This window comes from Trypanosoma conorhini (genome assembly GCF_003719485.1).
Source record: "Trypanosoma conorhini strain 025E chromosome Unknown Tco_14.4_contig_00147, whole genome shotgun sequence".
Classification (NCBI taxonomy): Eukaryota; Euglenozoa; class Kinetoplastea; order Trypanosomatida; family Trypanosomatidae; genus Trypanosoma; species Trypanosoma conorhini.
This window is the reverse complement of record NW_021704230.1, coordinates 1-9,633: the sequence shown is the minus strand read 5'-3', so window position 1 is coordinate 9,633 and position 9,633 is coordinate 1. Positions and strand designations below refer to the sequence as shown.

Sequence of the window (9,633 nt, the reverse complement as noted above, 5' to 3'; positions counted from 1 at the left end):
CACGGTTGGTCAAGTGCAGAAACCGGCACTCCATAACGTCGTGCGCCATCAGCAGCGAACACATCATAAGCGTGGCCTTGGGATTCCTACGAAGCTTCTTTTGCGCCGCCATCAACCCTGCGTTTTTTACCAGGGCGGTCGCGGCGTAATTTCTGCCCTGAATGCAAAGCACCTCCTTCTTGGGCTTGGGGTCCTTGTCCTCGTTACTAGGCGGGTCGAGGCCATACTCCTCCTCCGGCTCCTCCTCATTCTCTTCGCCCTCCCCATACTCCTCCTCCTCATACTCCTCCTCCGCCTCGTATTCCTCCTCTTCGAACGGCTCCGCACCGCTGGCGGCGTCCGCCTCCTCTTCCTCCTCTTCCTGCGACTGCTGCTGCGGTCCCGTCAACTGGACCTTTGCGCCGTCTCCGCCGCACGCGAGGGCGCCGTCGACGCCATCCGCACGCGCCGCCACAGACGAGGACGGCAAATGCGCTGCTGCATCATTGTCAACTGGCAAAGCAGCCTCCCCCTCCGCGACGTTTTGCATCTTGACTCTTCGGGGGGTGCTTCGCAATGGGTAGAGGAGAAGAGGAAATCAGTTTGCGTGAATCAGTCGAGGGCAGGTCCGGGAAACAACATGGCCCCTGCCGTCTCTCTTTTTGCGCTTGCCCCTGCCACAGTCGGCAGCAGCTGAACCATTATTATCTCTCCTCCCCCTCTTCCCCACCTGTGCCGAGAGCCCTGCCTATCCCGACTCCTCGCACTTTCTCCCCTCCGTCACTTTTTCTTCTTTTTCTTTTTCGTTTTTTTTATTTTATCTTTTTTTTTCCTGGGTGGCCTCTACAGTTATTCTCGTCGTGTCAAGGATTCAGCACAAAGCCGTTGCAAAGAAGCGTGCACGCGGTTGTGAGGAGGCCCAAAACGTGCCACATTTTGCCGCCGTCGCTCTGCAGCAACGCGTAGGCCCCGACGAGACAAGAAGTAAGGCACAACCCCCACGTCGTTGGGTGCGTGGGGAGCAGCCAGAGGAGGCCCCTGAAGACACACGAAACCGAGGACAAGAGCAGGCCCAGGGCGTAGGCGACGGAGAGGGACAAGGCGGCGCACCATGCCGGGTACAGCAAGCAGCGCTCAGAGAGTGGCCCAGCCAGGGAACGCCAGTCAAAGGCACTGCGTAGCTCCTGCTGAAGCGCTGAAACCAGCGAGGGGAGGCTGCCCACCGCACCACCCGCGACTCCCTCAGCAACGCCCCCCAGAGGGGACGCGAAAGATGATGTCGTCACGACCGTGATAAGACGACTCGTGAGACAAAACCAAAGGCAACTGAAAACGCCAACGAGAATAGGAACAGTAACAAGCGGCAATGGCACATGCCACGCTCTCCCCCACCACATTTGTCTCCACGCGTACACCAGCCACCCCGCCAAAACGCCACCATGCAGGGGCAGGGCGCGGATTAGCGTGGCCGTAAACAGTTGCCTCGCCTCAGAAGGCTTTCCGGTGATCCACGGTATCGGCGGTGCAGTGAGGAGGAACGGCGGGTGGTGTAGCCACATGCCGCCAAACGAAACCACGGCAAAGTTGACAAGCGTCAAAAGCGCCACTAGACGCAAAGCTCCCCGATGCGAGAGGGGCTCAAAGAAGCCAGTAAAGGGGGCTATGACAACGCACGGTGCAATGAAGAAGAGTAGCAGAGCCGTGACCGGTAAGGAGGGGATGGCGTTAGCCTCAGGCCTCCCAAACGGCACCGCCTGTGTGTCGTGGAGGACAAATAGCAGGTGGTAGTAGAGGGCCATCGTCAGGCCAATCGGGGCGACAAACCACGTCGACTGCAACGACTCACTGTACTCTACATGGCTGATGTAGCGTTGAAAATCCTTGCTGCGTGAGAGGTCCCGCACGCAATTACCCGTGTGGCGTCGCGACTCCACGCTGTGGAACTGGTGTGACGGAATCCGCTCGCAGCTGGGCATCTATCCCTCGTCTCTAACGTCAACGACAGCAATGCCGCCTCGACCACGCACTGGCCTCGGAGCGAAAAGGGGTGAAGAGGGAGAAGGGCGAGTGCCGTGAAAATGCTCGCAGCTGCGTCACAGAGGGAAAAACCTCCTATACGTCAATGCACGGGAGAGAGAGAGAGAGGCAGGCAGGCAGGCAGAAGCAAATGAAAACAAAAACAAAAGAAAAAAACGCATGTTGACCCCAACCTCAATTCCTTTCTTTATTACCTTTTTTTTTGTTGTCGCTCTCTCCCTCTCACTCTCTCAGTCTGTCTCTCTTTGTGCGTGTCTTTTGGGGCAAGCGACAGCAACTAGTTTCGGCTGTTTGTCAACTCTCTTTTTTTTTTCCTCTCTCCCACTGTGAGCTTTTTTCACCCCTCCTTCTTTTTCGTGTTGTTCTGTTGTTAATGCCGTTTGTGTTTCCCTCTGTGCTTCGCATTTTCGCTTCTCATGCGTTGCCGCGGTTCCCCGCAGAGCAGGGGTGCCAGCTTCCGCTAAGCGCAGATCTGCGTGCACCCGCACGTTGCTTGGCGCTGTCGTATTGCGCCGTGCTCTGTCAAAGTCGGTGGCGCCTCCCAAAGCCAAGCGGGATTAATTCTATGCAAGACGGCACGGGGGACGGCAGGGCGTTAAGCAAAGGCGCAGAGTTGGCGGGCGCGGAGGCGGAGGCGGAGGCGGGGAGAAAATGGGGGACAAAGGCGTAGCAGCCCCTTTCGCCTCATTGGCCTCGTCTCTACGGCGGGGGATCGGCAGCTTCTCCTTGGCTCCAGCTTGGTCCATTTATCGCCATCCTCCGACCGCGGCCCCCGCGCACTCTCTTCCCCCTCAGCCGCCCCTCACTGCGGCCGCACTGCCCCTGGCCCTACTTGGCCCTTGCCGCCATCTCTCGCTGGTAGCGTTCCTTGTCCTTCTGTGCCAAGGCCTCGTACGGCTTCTTCATCTCCTCTGAGAGCGCCTTCCACGCGGCGCCGGCCGCCTTGGAGGTCTCCGTGACGCTCAGCTCCGGATGCTTCTTTCGGAAGTCGCTCGTGAAAAAGAAGTAGGCAGAGAGGGACCGCTTTGGCGCATCTGCATCCTTGGCCTTTGCCTTTCCGCCACTGCGCTTGTACTCCTCCCCGCCACTCTTCTTGTACTCGCCGAGTTCCCGGTTGAAGCGCTCCTTGTCTTCCTCCGCGAGCTTCTTGTACTTCGCCTTGACGGCCTCCGAGGCCTCCGCCCAGAGTTTGCCCAACTTTTGCAGCACCTCCGTGTTCTTCATCTCCGGGTTCTCCGCCTTTATCTTGTCGCGCTGGTCATTCCCGAAGAGAATGTACGGCGAGAGCGCGGCCTTTGGGTAGTCGTCCGGCTTCTTCTCCTTTTTGCTCTTCTTCACCTCCCTCTCGTCGGCCTTGGCGCTGGCGCCGCGCTTCTTCCCTTTCCCGCCGATGCTGTTCGCCGCCTTCTCCTCCTTCACCGCGTTCTCCAGCTGCTTCTTGAACTCGGGAAGCTGCATGAGCTTCGTCACGATGCCCTCTACGGCGGCCTTGTGCGAGGTAAACTCAATGCGGTACTTCGCCTCCAGGCGCAGACGCAACGTCTTGCTTGTGAGAAAGCTCACACCCTCCTCCCGCATGATGGTTGCGATGACCTCCTCGACGTCCGCCGGGAGAGGACCTGACTTGAGCTCAGAGGACATGGCTGCCGATGCGCGGTGTGTGGGGTGCTCGGTGCGTGGCGCGCGTTACCTCCGTGTTATCCCTCGCTTCTCACCTTCTTGTCTCCGGCGCCCGCGAACGGTGCGGAGTTCGTGGCAACGGCAAAAATGCAGAGGAGAAGGGTAGAAGGGAAGGGAAGGGCGTGGGGGAGGAAACACCAGGAGCAACGCGCGGCAGCCCGGCAGCGGCGGCAGGAGGCGGCGGTAAAACTTGGGGGGCAGGAAACAACAACAACAACACACGCACACATACACACAGAAAAGGGGGGAGGGAAGAGGAGTCAAGCAAAGACGCCACGGGAAGGGCCACAGTGGCGCGGGAGGTGAGGCGCCGTAGAGGCGCGGCGATGGCCCACGCGAGGAAAAAAGGGCAACAAAACCCCCGAGCATCTAAATTATTAAGCCACCGCCGGAGTCGGCCTCAAACTGCGACTTCCGCTCGAATCACTTAATGTCTGTCTTTTCTGTTATTTTCCTCTTATCCCTCGTCTAGGAGGAATCCTGCCCGGCTCGCGGGCCCGCCTGGGCGTGCGGCGCCAACGCCAGCACGACGTGTTCGGGCTGCAAAACGCCGGAGGCCCTTCGGCTACCACACACCCTTCACGCCCAATGGAACTGCAGAGCACCGGACCTCGTCGTACACGCGACAGGGACGGAACTTTCGCGCCAGCCCCTGAAGCTGCTGCTCACCCTCCTGCCAAGCGGAAGCGGTGCTTTTTGTCCCCGGCTCCTCGTTCACGTCCTCCGCCCGCACACTCTCAGAGCGCTCCTGCGTGGGCGTTTTCTCCACATCCATGTCCGCCGAGCCACGCGACGGTGTTGCATTCAGCTCCACTGGCACGGTTGGGACCGGGCTCTCGGTGTCGGTGAAGAAGAGCACCTTCTCCAGGTAGCTCCATCGATGCGGGGAGGCAGTCGCGCTAGTTAGGGCGGCCAGGAAGCTCTGTATGCTGTAAGCGACTAGCCGCGACACGAAGCCTGCGCCACTCCGTCCGAAGAAGCTCACAAGGTCATCCGCGTCTTCCGCCCCAGCAAAGGCGCGCCCTCCACTTTCCTCGCCTACTTCCTCAAAAAAAACCGATGTGCAGTCCACTGTGGGAACGGCCGCTTCAAGACGTTCTAGCACCTGCGCAATCTCACTAAAATAAAGTTGCTCAGGCTCACTTATTCCAATCTCACTTGAAGACTTTCCGTGGAGCCTCTCTCGCTCTCTCTTAAGTTCTTCTCTAATGCCATCTACGTAGCGTGTTTGAATGAGGCGATCGCACTCCTTCAGCGGCGTAGGGTCACTATTCGCCTCAGTGAGGGCAGCGCCCAGGGCAAGGATGCTGTGTACGGTGTGATGCTGCAGCAGCAATGCCAGGCGACCGTGCGCGTCGCTCAGCGCTGGCACGCGCCCTCCAGGAAGAGCAGCTGCTGTAGCCTGCTGCAGTGAAGCATGCGGCTGCCCCACGGAGAGCGTGTCCAAGAACTCCGTCTGGCACTCGGCCTCTGCGGTGGTCATCCTTCGCGTTAAGGCGCCCACCCCGCCGCGATCCCAGTCCACGGTGTTGGGGATCCGGAGCATGTGTCGCAGGACGCGTCGGCGCGGGGCATCCGCGGCGCAGTTGAGGCACTGTGACCCTTTTCCTGCGGGGCCTTCACCCACCGCAGCGGCGGTCGTCGCCAAACGAGAAGGGGTGCTCTGTGGCTGCCGATCTTCCTTCAGCTGCCTCTCTAGCAGTGAGCGCAGGCGCAGCAGAAACACGGCGCTCTGCGTGGGGAAATCGTTTCCCTCCTCCCCGGCGTCCAGCTGCGGCCTCGCCGCATCCATCAGGCGAAGCATGGACTCCGCCGCGCCCAGCTGCCCCGCCAGCGGCGGGGCGGGAGGCAAGCCGGCACGCGTGCCGCACGACAAGGCCAAGTAGCGCGACACGAGGCAGCAGAGGTCATCTAAGAAGCCGCCGACGACGTGCTCGTCGGCACGCTCTCCCCCGACCATGGCCCCGGCCCCACCACCACCCGCAGCTCCTTGTCGCAAGAAGAGAAAGGCAAAAAGAAAAAGAAAAAAGCGGGGGGGGGAGAAAAAACAAAACAAAAATGACAAACGCAGGAAGTGTCGGAGGAGTGAAGAAGGAACGAAAAGAGGAAAAGCGGCTGAACTTCATCCTGGAGTCTAGCGTCAGCCAGTTGCCACTCATAAGAGGCGTTTCTGTTAAAGGGGCGATCAGCCCTCCCGCAGGCGTTTCACGCCTGACTCACGCTCGCGGCGAAGGTCTCTGCGGCGCCGCTCCCCCGGGTCTGCGCTAAAAGACTGCCGCTTGGCGTAGAAGGCCTGCACCACTCGCCCGTAGAACCGACGCTCATTCAGTTCCCGGCGAGCGCTGGTGGCGGTGGCAACGTCCGTGAAGACCACAAACGCCTGGCCGTACACGTCGCTGCTCTTGCGATACGATACCTCCAGCACGGGGCCAAATTGAGTGCAGTACAGATAGAGCGCCCGGCGCATCTCCTCTGCCGAGACTTTGTCCGGCAGACCACGTATGTAGAGCGTCTGCTTCGGCTCTCCCATTGGACTAGTTGTGTGTGTGTGTGTGTGGGTGGGTGGGTAGGTGGCTCCTCTGAAAAAAAAGTGCAAAAAACGGCAGAGAGAAAAGTGAGCTCTCGTTGGTTGTGTGCGGGAGACGCACAGAAGGTGGAGAACGACATGCTCTCGTTTTTTTTGTTGTTGTTTTGGTTTTGGCTTCTGCTCGCGGCCTTCGCTGCCGCCTGGGGGTAGGGAAAGCGTCAACGGACAAAAAAGCAACAACAAAAACCACGCAAGGCGACAAGAAAAAAAAACATATATAAAGAACAAAAGACTGATAACAAATAGAGAGAGGAAGGGAGAAGAATAATAAAACACGCACACACACACACACACTCACACGCGGGTAGCAAACTCGTGGGGCGGGGCTACACGGGCTCAAGCTGGTGCACGAGTCTCCCGTCGACCCAAGTCTGCGCGATGTTCGCGGGGGTCGCGTTGTAAACAATCTTCTGAAAAACGTCCTCCAACGAGTCGTGGCCTTCGAAGACCTTCACGTTGCCGCTCCGCGCCTCCACATCAACCACCAGGGCGTCAAACGCGTAGCCCGGCTCAAAGCTGCCGACCTTCAAGTCCAGCGCCGCGCCGCCGCCCGCCGTGGCCAGCCAAAAGGCCTCGATAATATTTATTCTGGCCTCCTTCCAGTTGCTCCGCTCAGCCGCCGCCTTGTTGGGGTCAACGCCGTCCTCCAATACGCACGAGGCCGCAACAGCGTGGCGGCAAGTGTCGAAGAGTGAAGGACTGTGTCCACCCGCCAAGTCGGTGCCGAGGCCAACACGAAGGTTCTTGTCCAGTGCCCTCTTAAGGGGAAATACGGCGTTGGCAAAGTAAAAATTTGACAACGGACAGTGCGCCACGGCGGCCCCTCTGCTGAGCAGAAGATCCATGGCTTCCTCTGACAAGAAGTTTGAGTGCGCCAAAACGGTGCGTCTTGTTAGCAGCCCAAACTCATCCAATACAAAGGCGTCGTGCTTCTTGAAACGCTCAATGACGTGATTGTGCTCCCAGTCACTCTCCGAACAGTGCGTCTGTACGTGGCAATTGTACCTCGCCACAAGCTTTCCGAGGCCACGAAGAGCCTCTGTGCTGCATGCTGGGAGAAATCGAGGACAAATTGAGGGAAGCACCACGCCGCGCTCATTTCCCCTTAGCGCCCGAACAGACTCCACAAAGGCGGCGCTCTTAGCAACGGAATCCACGGCACCCTCATCGCGGTAAAAATCTGGGCATGCCTCTGGGATATCCATTGACACACGTCCAACCACTGCCCGCTGCCCCCTCCGCAAACAAACCTTGGCAAGTGCCACACTGGACTCCAGGTGAATTGTGGCAAAATACATGGCGGTGGTGGTGCCGTTTGCCAGCAGTGTTTCCACCAGAGACGTGTATACCTTCTCCGCATACCCCGCATCCTTGTAGGCGGCCTCCAGCGGAAACGTTCTCTCCTGCAGCCAGTCCTTAAGCGGGAGGTGCAGTGCCTTTCCAGTCTGGGGCCACTGAGGCGCATGCACGTGCAGGTCGATGAGCCCAGGGAGCAAGTACTGGTGCCGGCGCAGCGGCCGCAGCTTGTTAGCCTCCCTCGCCTCCTGCATCACCCTGTCGTAGTCGGCGTCCGACGGCCGCAGAATGCGCTCAATAACCCCGTCAGCGTCACGCACGGCGATCAAGACATCCTGCAGGACCTCTAGCCGCTTCCGCTCCGGCACGTGGAAGGCGGTTCCGCAAAACACAGGCATCGCAGAAAGTATAGCAAACGCCTCGACGGAATAAGGAGGGAATAGATATGGCGGAAGCGCGGCGATCAGCAACGTCAGGAGCTTCGCTTCATCGCCATTGGAAAGGCGGGAAACGGCAACACACACCGAGAAAAAGAAGAAACAAGAGAAATAAAATAAAAGAAAGAAAAGGCGGAGGAGCAAAGGGCGCAAGACACAAAAACGAAAAGTCACGCGGCACACGGAAACCGTTCCTCATTTATTTATTTATTTTTTGCTTTCACGACAACCGTGGCGAGAAGGGGCAAAATGCACAACAAAAAAGCAAAACACACACACACACACTTACACACACATCTCCTGCGCCCATTCTTGCTTTTGCCCGTCCTTAAGCTACGGCGACGCCTATGCGCCCCAGTGCCTGGAATTCGCTGTCATTGACGCCATTCACCAAGCACGCGAAACGCGTCCCCGTAAGACGCAAACCGTACAGTGGGCACTCAAGGGCGTCAAACGGACAAAGGGGGAGATGAGGCCTGGAAAGCTCAAAACCGTCGCCCACTCCGAATCGCAGCCCTGAGAAGGAGAAAGGCATAACACCAAGTCGAGTGGCAAGGAACTAGAACGCACACCCGCGTACCTTTGCACACCGTCGGGCTTGTCCTTTTCTCAGCCTCTGCAGAACACTTCACAATATGAGCCCTGGCGAAGCCGACCACCGTGCCCCGGCGCCAGAGCCCACTGTCCCGCAAAAAGGGTCGAGTAGAAAGCAAGAGAGTCGGTAATCCGTCCGCTGGGCTTCATACGTGCACAAGGGTGGCGGCAGGTGAGAGAATAGGACGTTGGCGTGTTCAGGGGGTCTAAAGCAAGAAGGAGTTTCTTTCCTGCCTGGCCGCTGCGCGTGCCGATGCCGCTTCCGCCGTGGCTGAACTAACGGAAGCTCCTCTCCAGGTGGTGCGTAGGGAAAGTTCCCGCATCTAAAGGCAAAGACAACGGAATTTGCACCCAACAAATGAGACATGCTGCTGCTATACTTGCAGGGGTAGAACGGTTATGCGCTTGAAGGCCGGAGCATACACGTCTAAGAAACTCGCCGGTTACACGTTGAACACATTCTACAGAGAGAAAAAAATAGCAACGATAAAAACTTGACGAAGGAAGAAGAGCTGATGCTGTCAAAGTATTGAAATGTTTTACTGCTCCCCCCCCCCCCCACCAGACAACGACAACGACAACGAATTGTCGGCGCCTCTGGCGCAGCCGGCCACCTCAACGTGGTGCCAGAGTCTAGTACTCTCTATTAGGGAGGAAGCTAAGCGCCTGCTACTCGCCTGTCTTGTGTGGGCGCGTAGCAGACGCATAGCTGCAGGGCCGGAAGGGCACGAGATGGAGCCCTGTGTGGGGCTGCCCGAGGAGCGGAGTTTTTTCCCGCTGCCCACTTCCATCGGCGCTTGCCAGCGCTGTGTTTGTCGTCTGCGAACTGTATGCGACGCGCAACGACAAAAATTACTGCTAAGTGGGGATGTTGAGCAGAACCCCGGCCCCTTAGCAGTACTCCAAATGAACGTCTCCGCCCTCTCGCAAGTGAAACTCGCCACTCTGATGGCGTACGGCGCGGACATCATAGCCGTCCAGGAGACCTGGAGGTCGCCGGAGCAGCTTGCCACGTACAACACT

The 9,633-nt window shown here is 58.5% G+C and overlaps 7 protein-coding genes across 7 annotated transcripts in view, besides 11 other annotated features; 1 reads left to right on the top strand and 6 right to left on the bottom strand.

The window, feature by feature from the left end:
- Positions 1-529, bottom strand: part of Tco025E_03309 (uncharacterized protein) — a gene marked incomplete at both ends in the record, with an annotated part of 1,653 nt that extends 1,124 nt beyond the window's left edge. Inside the window, one exon of the mRNA XM_029370229.1 lies at positions 1-529. This exon is cut by the window's left edge and continues 1,124 nt beyond it. Within this exon, the coding sequence (XP_029229718.1) occupies positions 1-529 (529 nt within the window).
- Positions 530-763: 234 nt separating this feature from the next.
- Positions 764-810: a sequence feature (A-rich).
- Positions 811-842: 32 nt separating this feature from the next.
- Positions 843-1,955, bottom strand: Tco025E_03308 (uncharacterized protein; the record flags this gene model as incomplete). The annotated part of the gene is made up of 1 exon (XM_029370228.1): positions 843-1,955. The coding sequence occupies one exon, from the start codon at positions 1,953-1,955 to the stop codon at positions 843-845; it is 1,113 nt and encodes a 370-aa protein (XP_029229717.1).
- A 269-nt stretch (positions 1,956-2,224) lies between these two features.
- Positions 2,225-2,261: a sequence feature (GA-rich).
- Positions 2,262-2,844: 583 nt separating this feature from the next.
- Tco025E_03307 (putative high mobility group protein) lies at positions 2,845-3,657 on the bottom strand (the record flags this gene model as incomplete). Its single annotated transcript, XM_029370227.1, has 1 exon — positions 2,845-3,657. One exon carries the CDS (start codon positions 3,655-3,657, stop codon positions 2,845-2,847), a length of 813 nt encoding a protein of 270 aa, XP_029229716.1.
- A 132-nt stretch (positions 3,658-3,789) lies between these two features.
- Positions 3,790-3,817: a microsatellite.
- Positions 3,818-3,846: 29 nt separating this feature from the next.
- Positions 3,847-3,880: a microsatellite.
- Positions 3,881-3,900: 20 nt separating this feature from the next.
- Positions 3,901-3,933: a microsatellite.
- A 328-nt stretch (positions 3,934-4,261) lies between these two features.
- Tco025E_03306 (uncharacterized protein) lies at positions 4,262-5,656 on the bottom strand (the record flags this gene model as incomplete). Its single annotated transcript, XM_029370226.1, has 1 exon — positions 4,262-5,656. The coding sequence occupies one exon, from the start codon at positions 5,654-5,656 to the stop codon at positions 4,262-4,264; it is 1,395 nt and encodes a 464-aa protein (XP_029229715.1).
- Positions 5,657-5,881: 225 nt separating this feature from the next.
- On the bottom strand, positions 5,882-6,226 carry Tco025E_03305 (U2 small nuclear ribonucleoprotein B; the record flags this gene model as incomplete). Its single annotated transcript, XM_029370225.1, has 1 exon — positions 5,882-6,226. One exon carries the CDS (start codon positions 6,224-6,226, stop codon positions 5,882-5,884), a length of 345 nt encoding a protein of 114 aa, XP_029229714.1.
- A 9-nt stretch (positions 6,227-6,235) lies between these two features.
- Positions 6,236-6,270: a microsatellite.
- A 100-nt stretch (positions 6,271-6,370) lies between these two features.
- Positions 6,371-6,403: a sequence feature (A-rich).
- A 152-nt stretch (positions 6,404-6,555) lies between these two features.
- Positions 6,556-6,583: a microsatellite.
- A 26-nt stretch (positions 6,584-6,609) lies between these two features.
- Tco025E_03304 (putative guanine deaminase) lies at positions 6,610-7,977 on the bottom strand (the record flags this gene model as incomplete). The annotated part of the gene is made up of 1 exon (XM_029370224.1): positions 6,610-7,977. One exon carries the CDS (start codon positions 7,975-7,977, stop codon positions 6,610-6,612), a length of 1,368 nt encoding a protein of 455 aa, XP_029229713.1.
- Positions 7,978-8,105: 128 nt separating this feature from the next.
- Positions 8,106-8,148: a microsatellite.
- Positions 8,149-8,285: 137 nt separating this feature from the next.
- Positions 8,286-8,312: a microsatellite.
- A 535-nt stretch (positions 8,313-8,847) lies between these two features.
- Positions 8,848-8,884: a microsatellite.
- A 260-nt stretch (positions 8,885-9,144) lies between these two features.
- On the top strand, positions 9,145-9,633 carry Tco025E_03303 (trans-sialidase; the record flags this gene model as incomplete). The annotated part of the gene is made up of 1 exon (XM_029370223.1): positions 9,145-9,633. A coding segment is annotated over one exon (489 nt), but the record flags the coding sequence as incomplete, so codon positions are not given.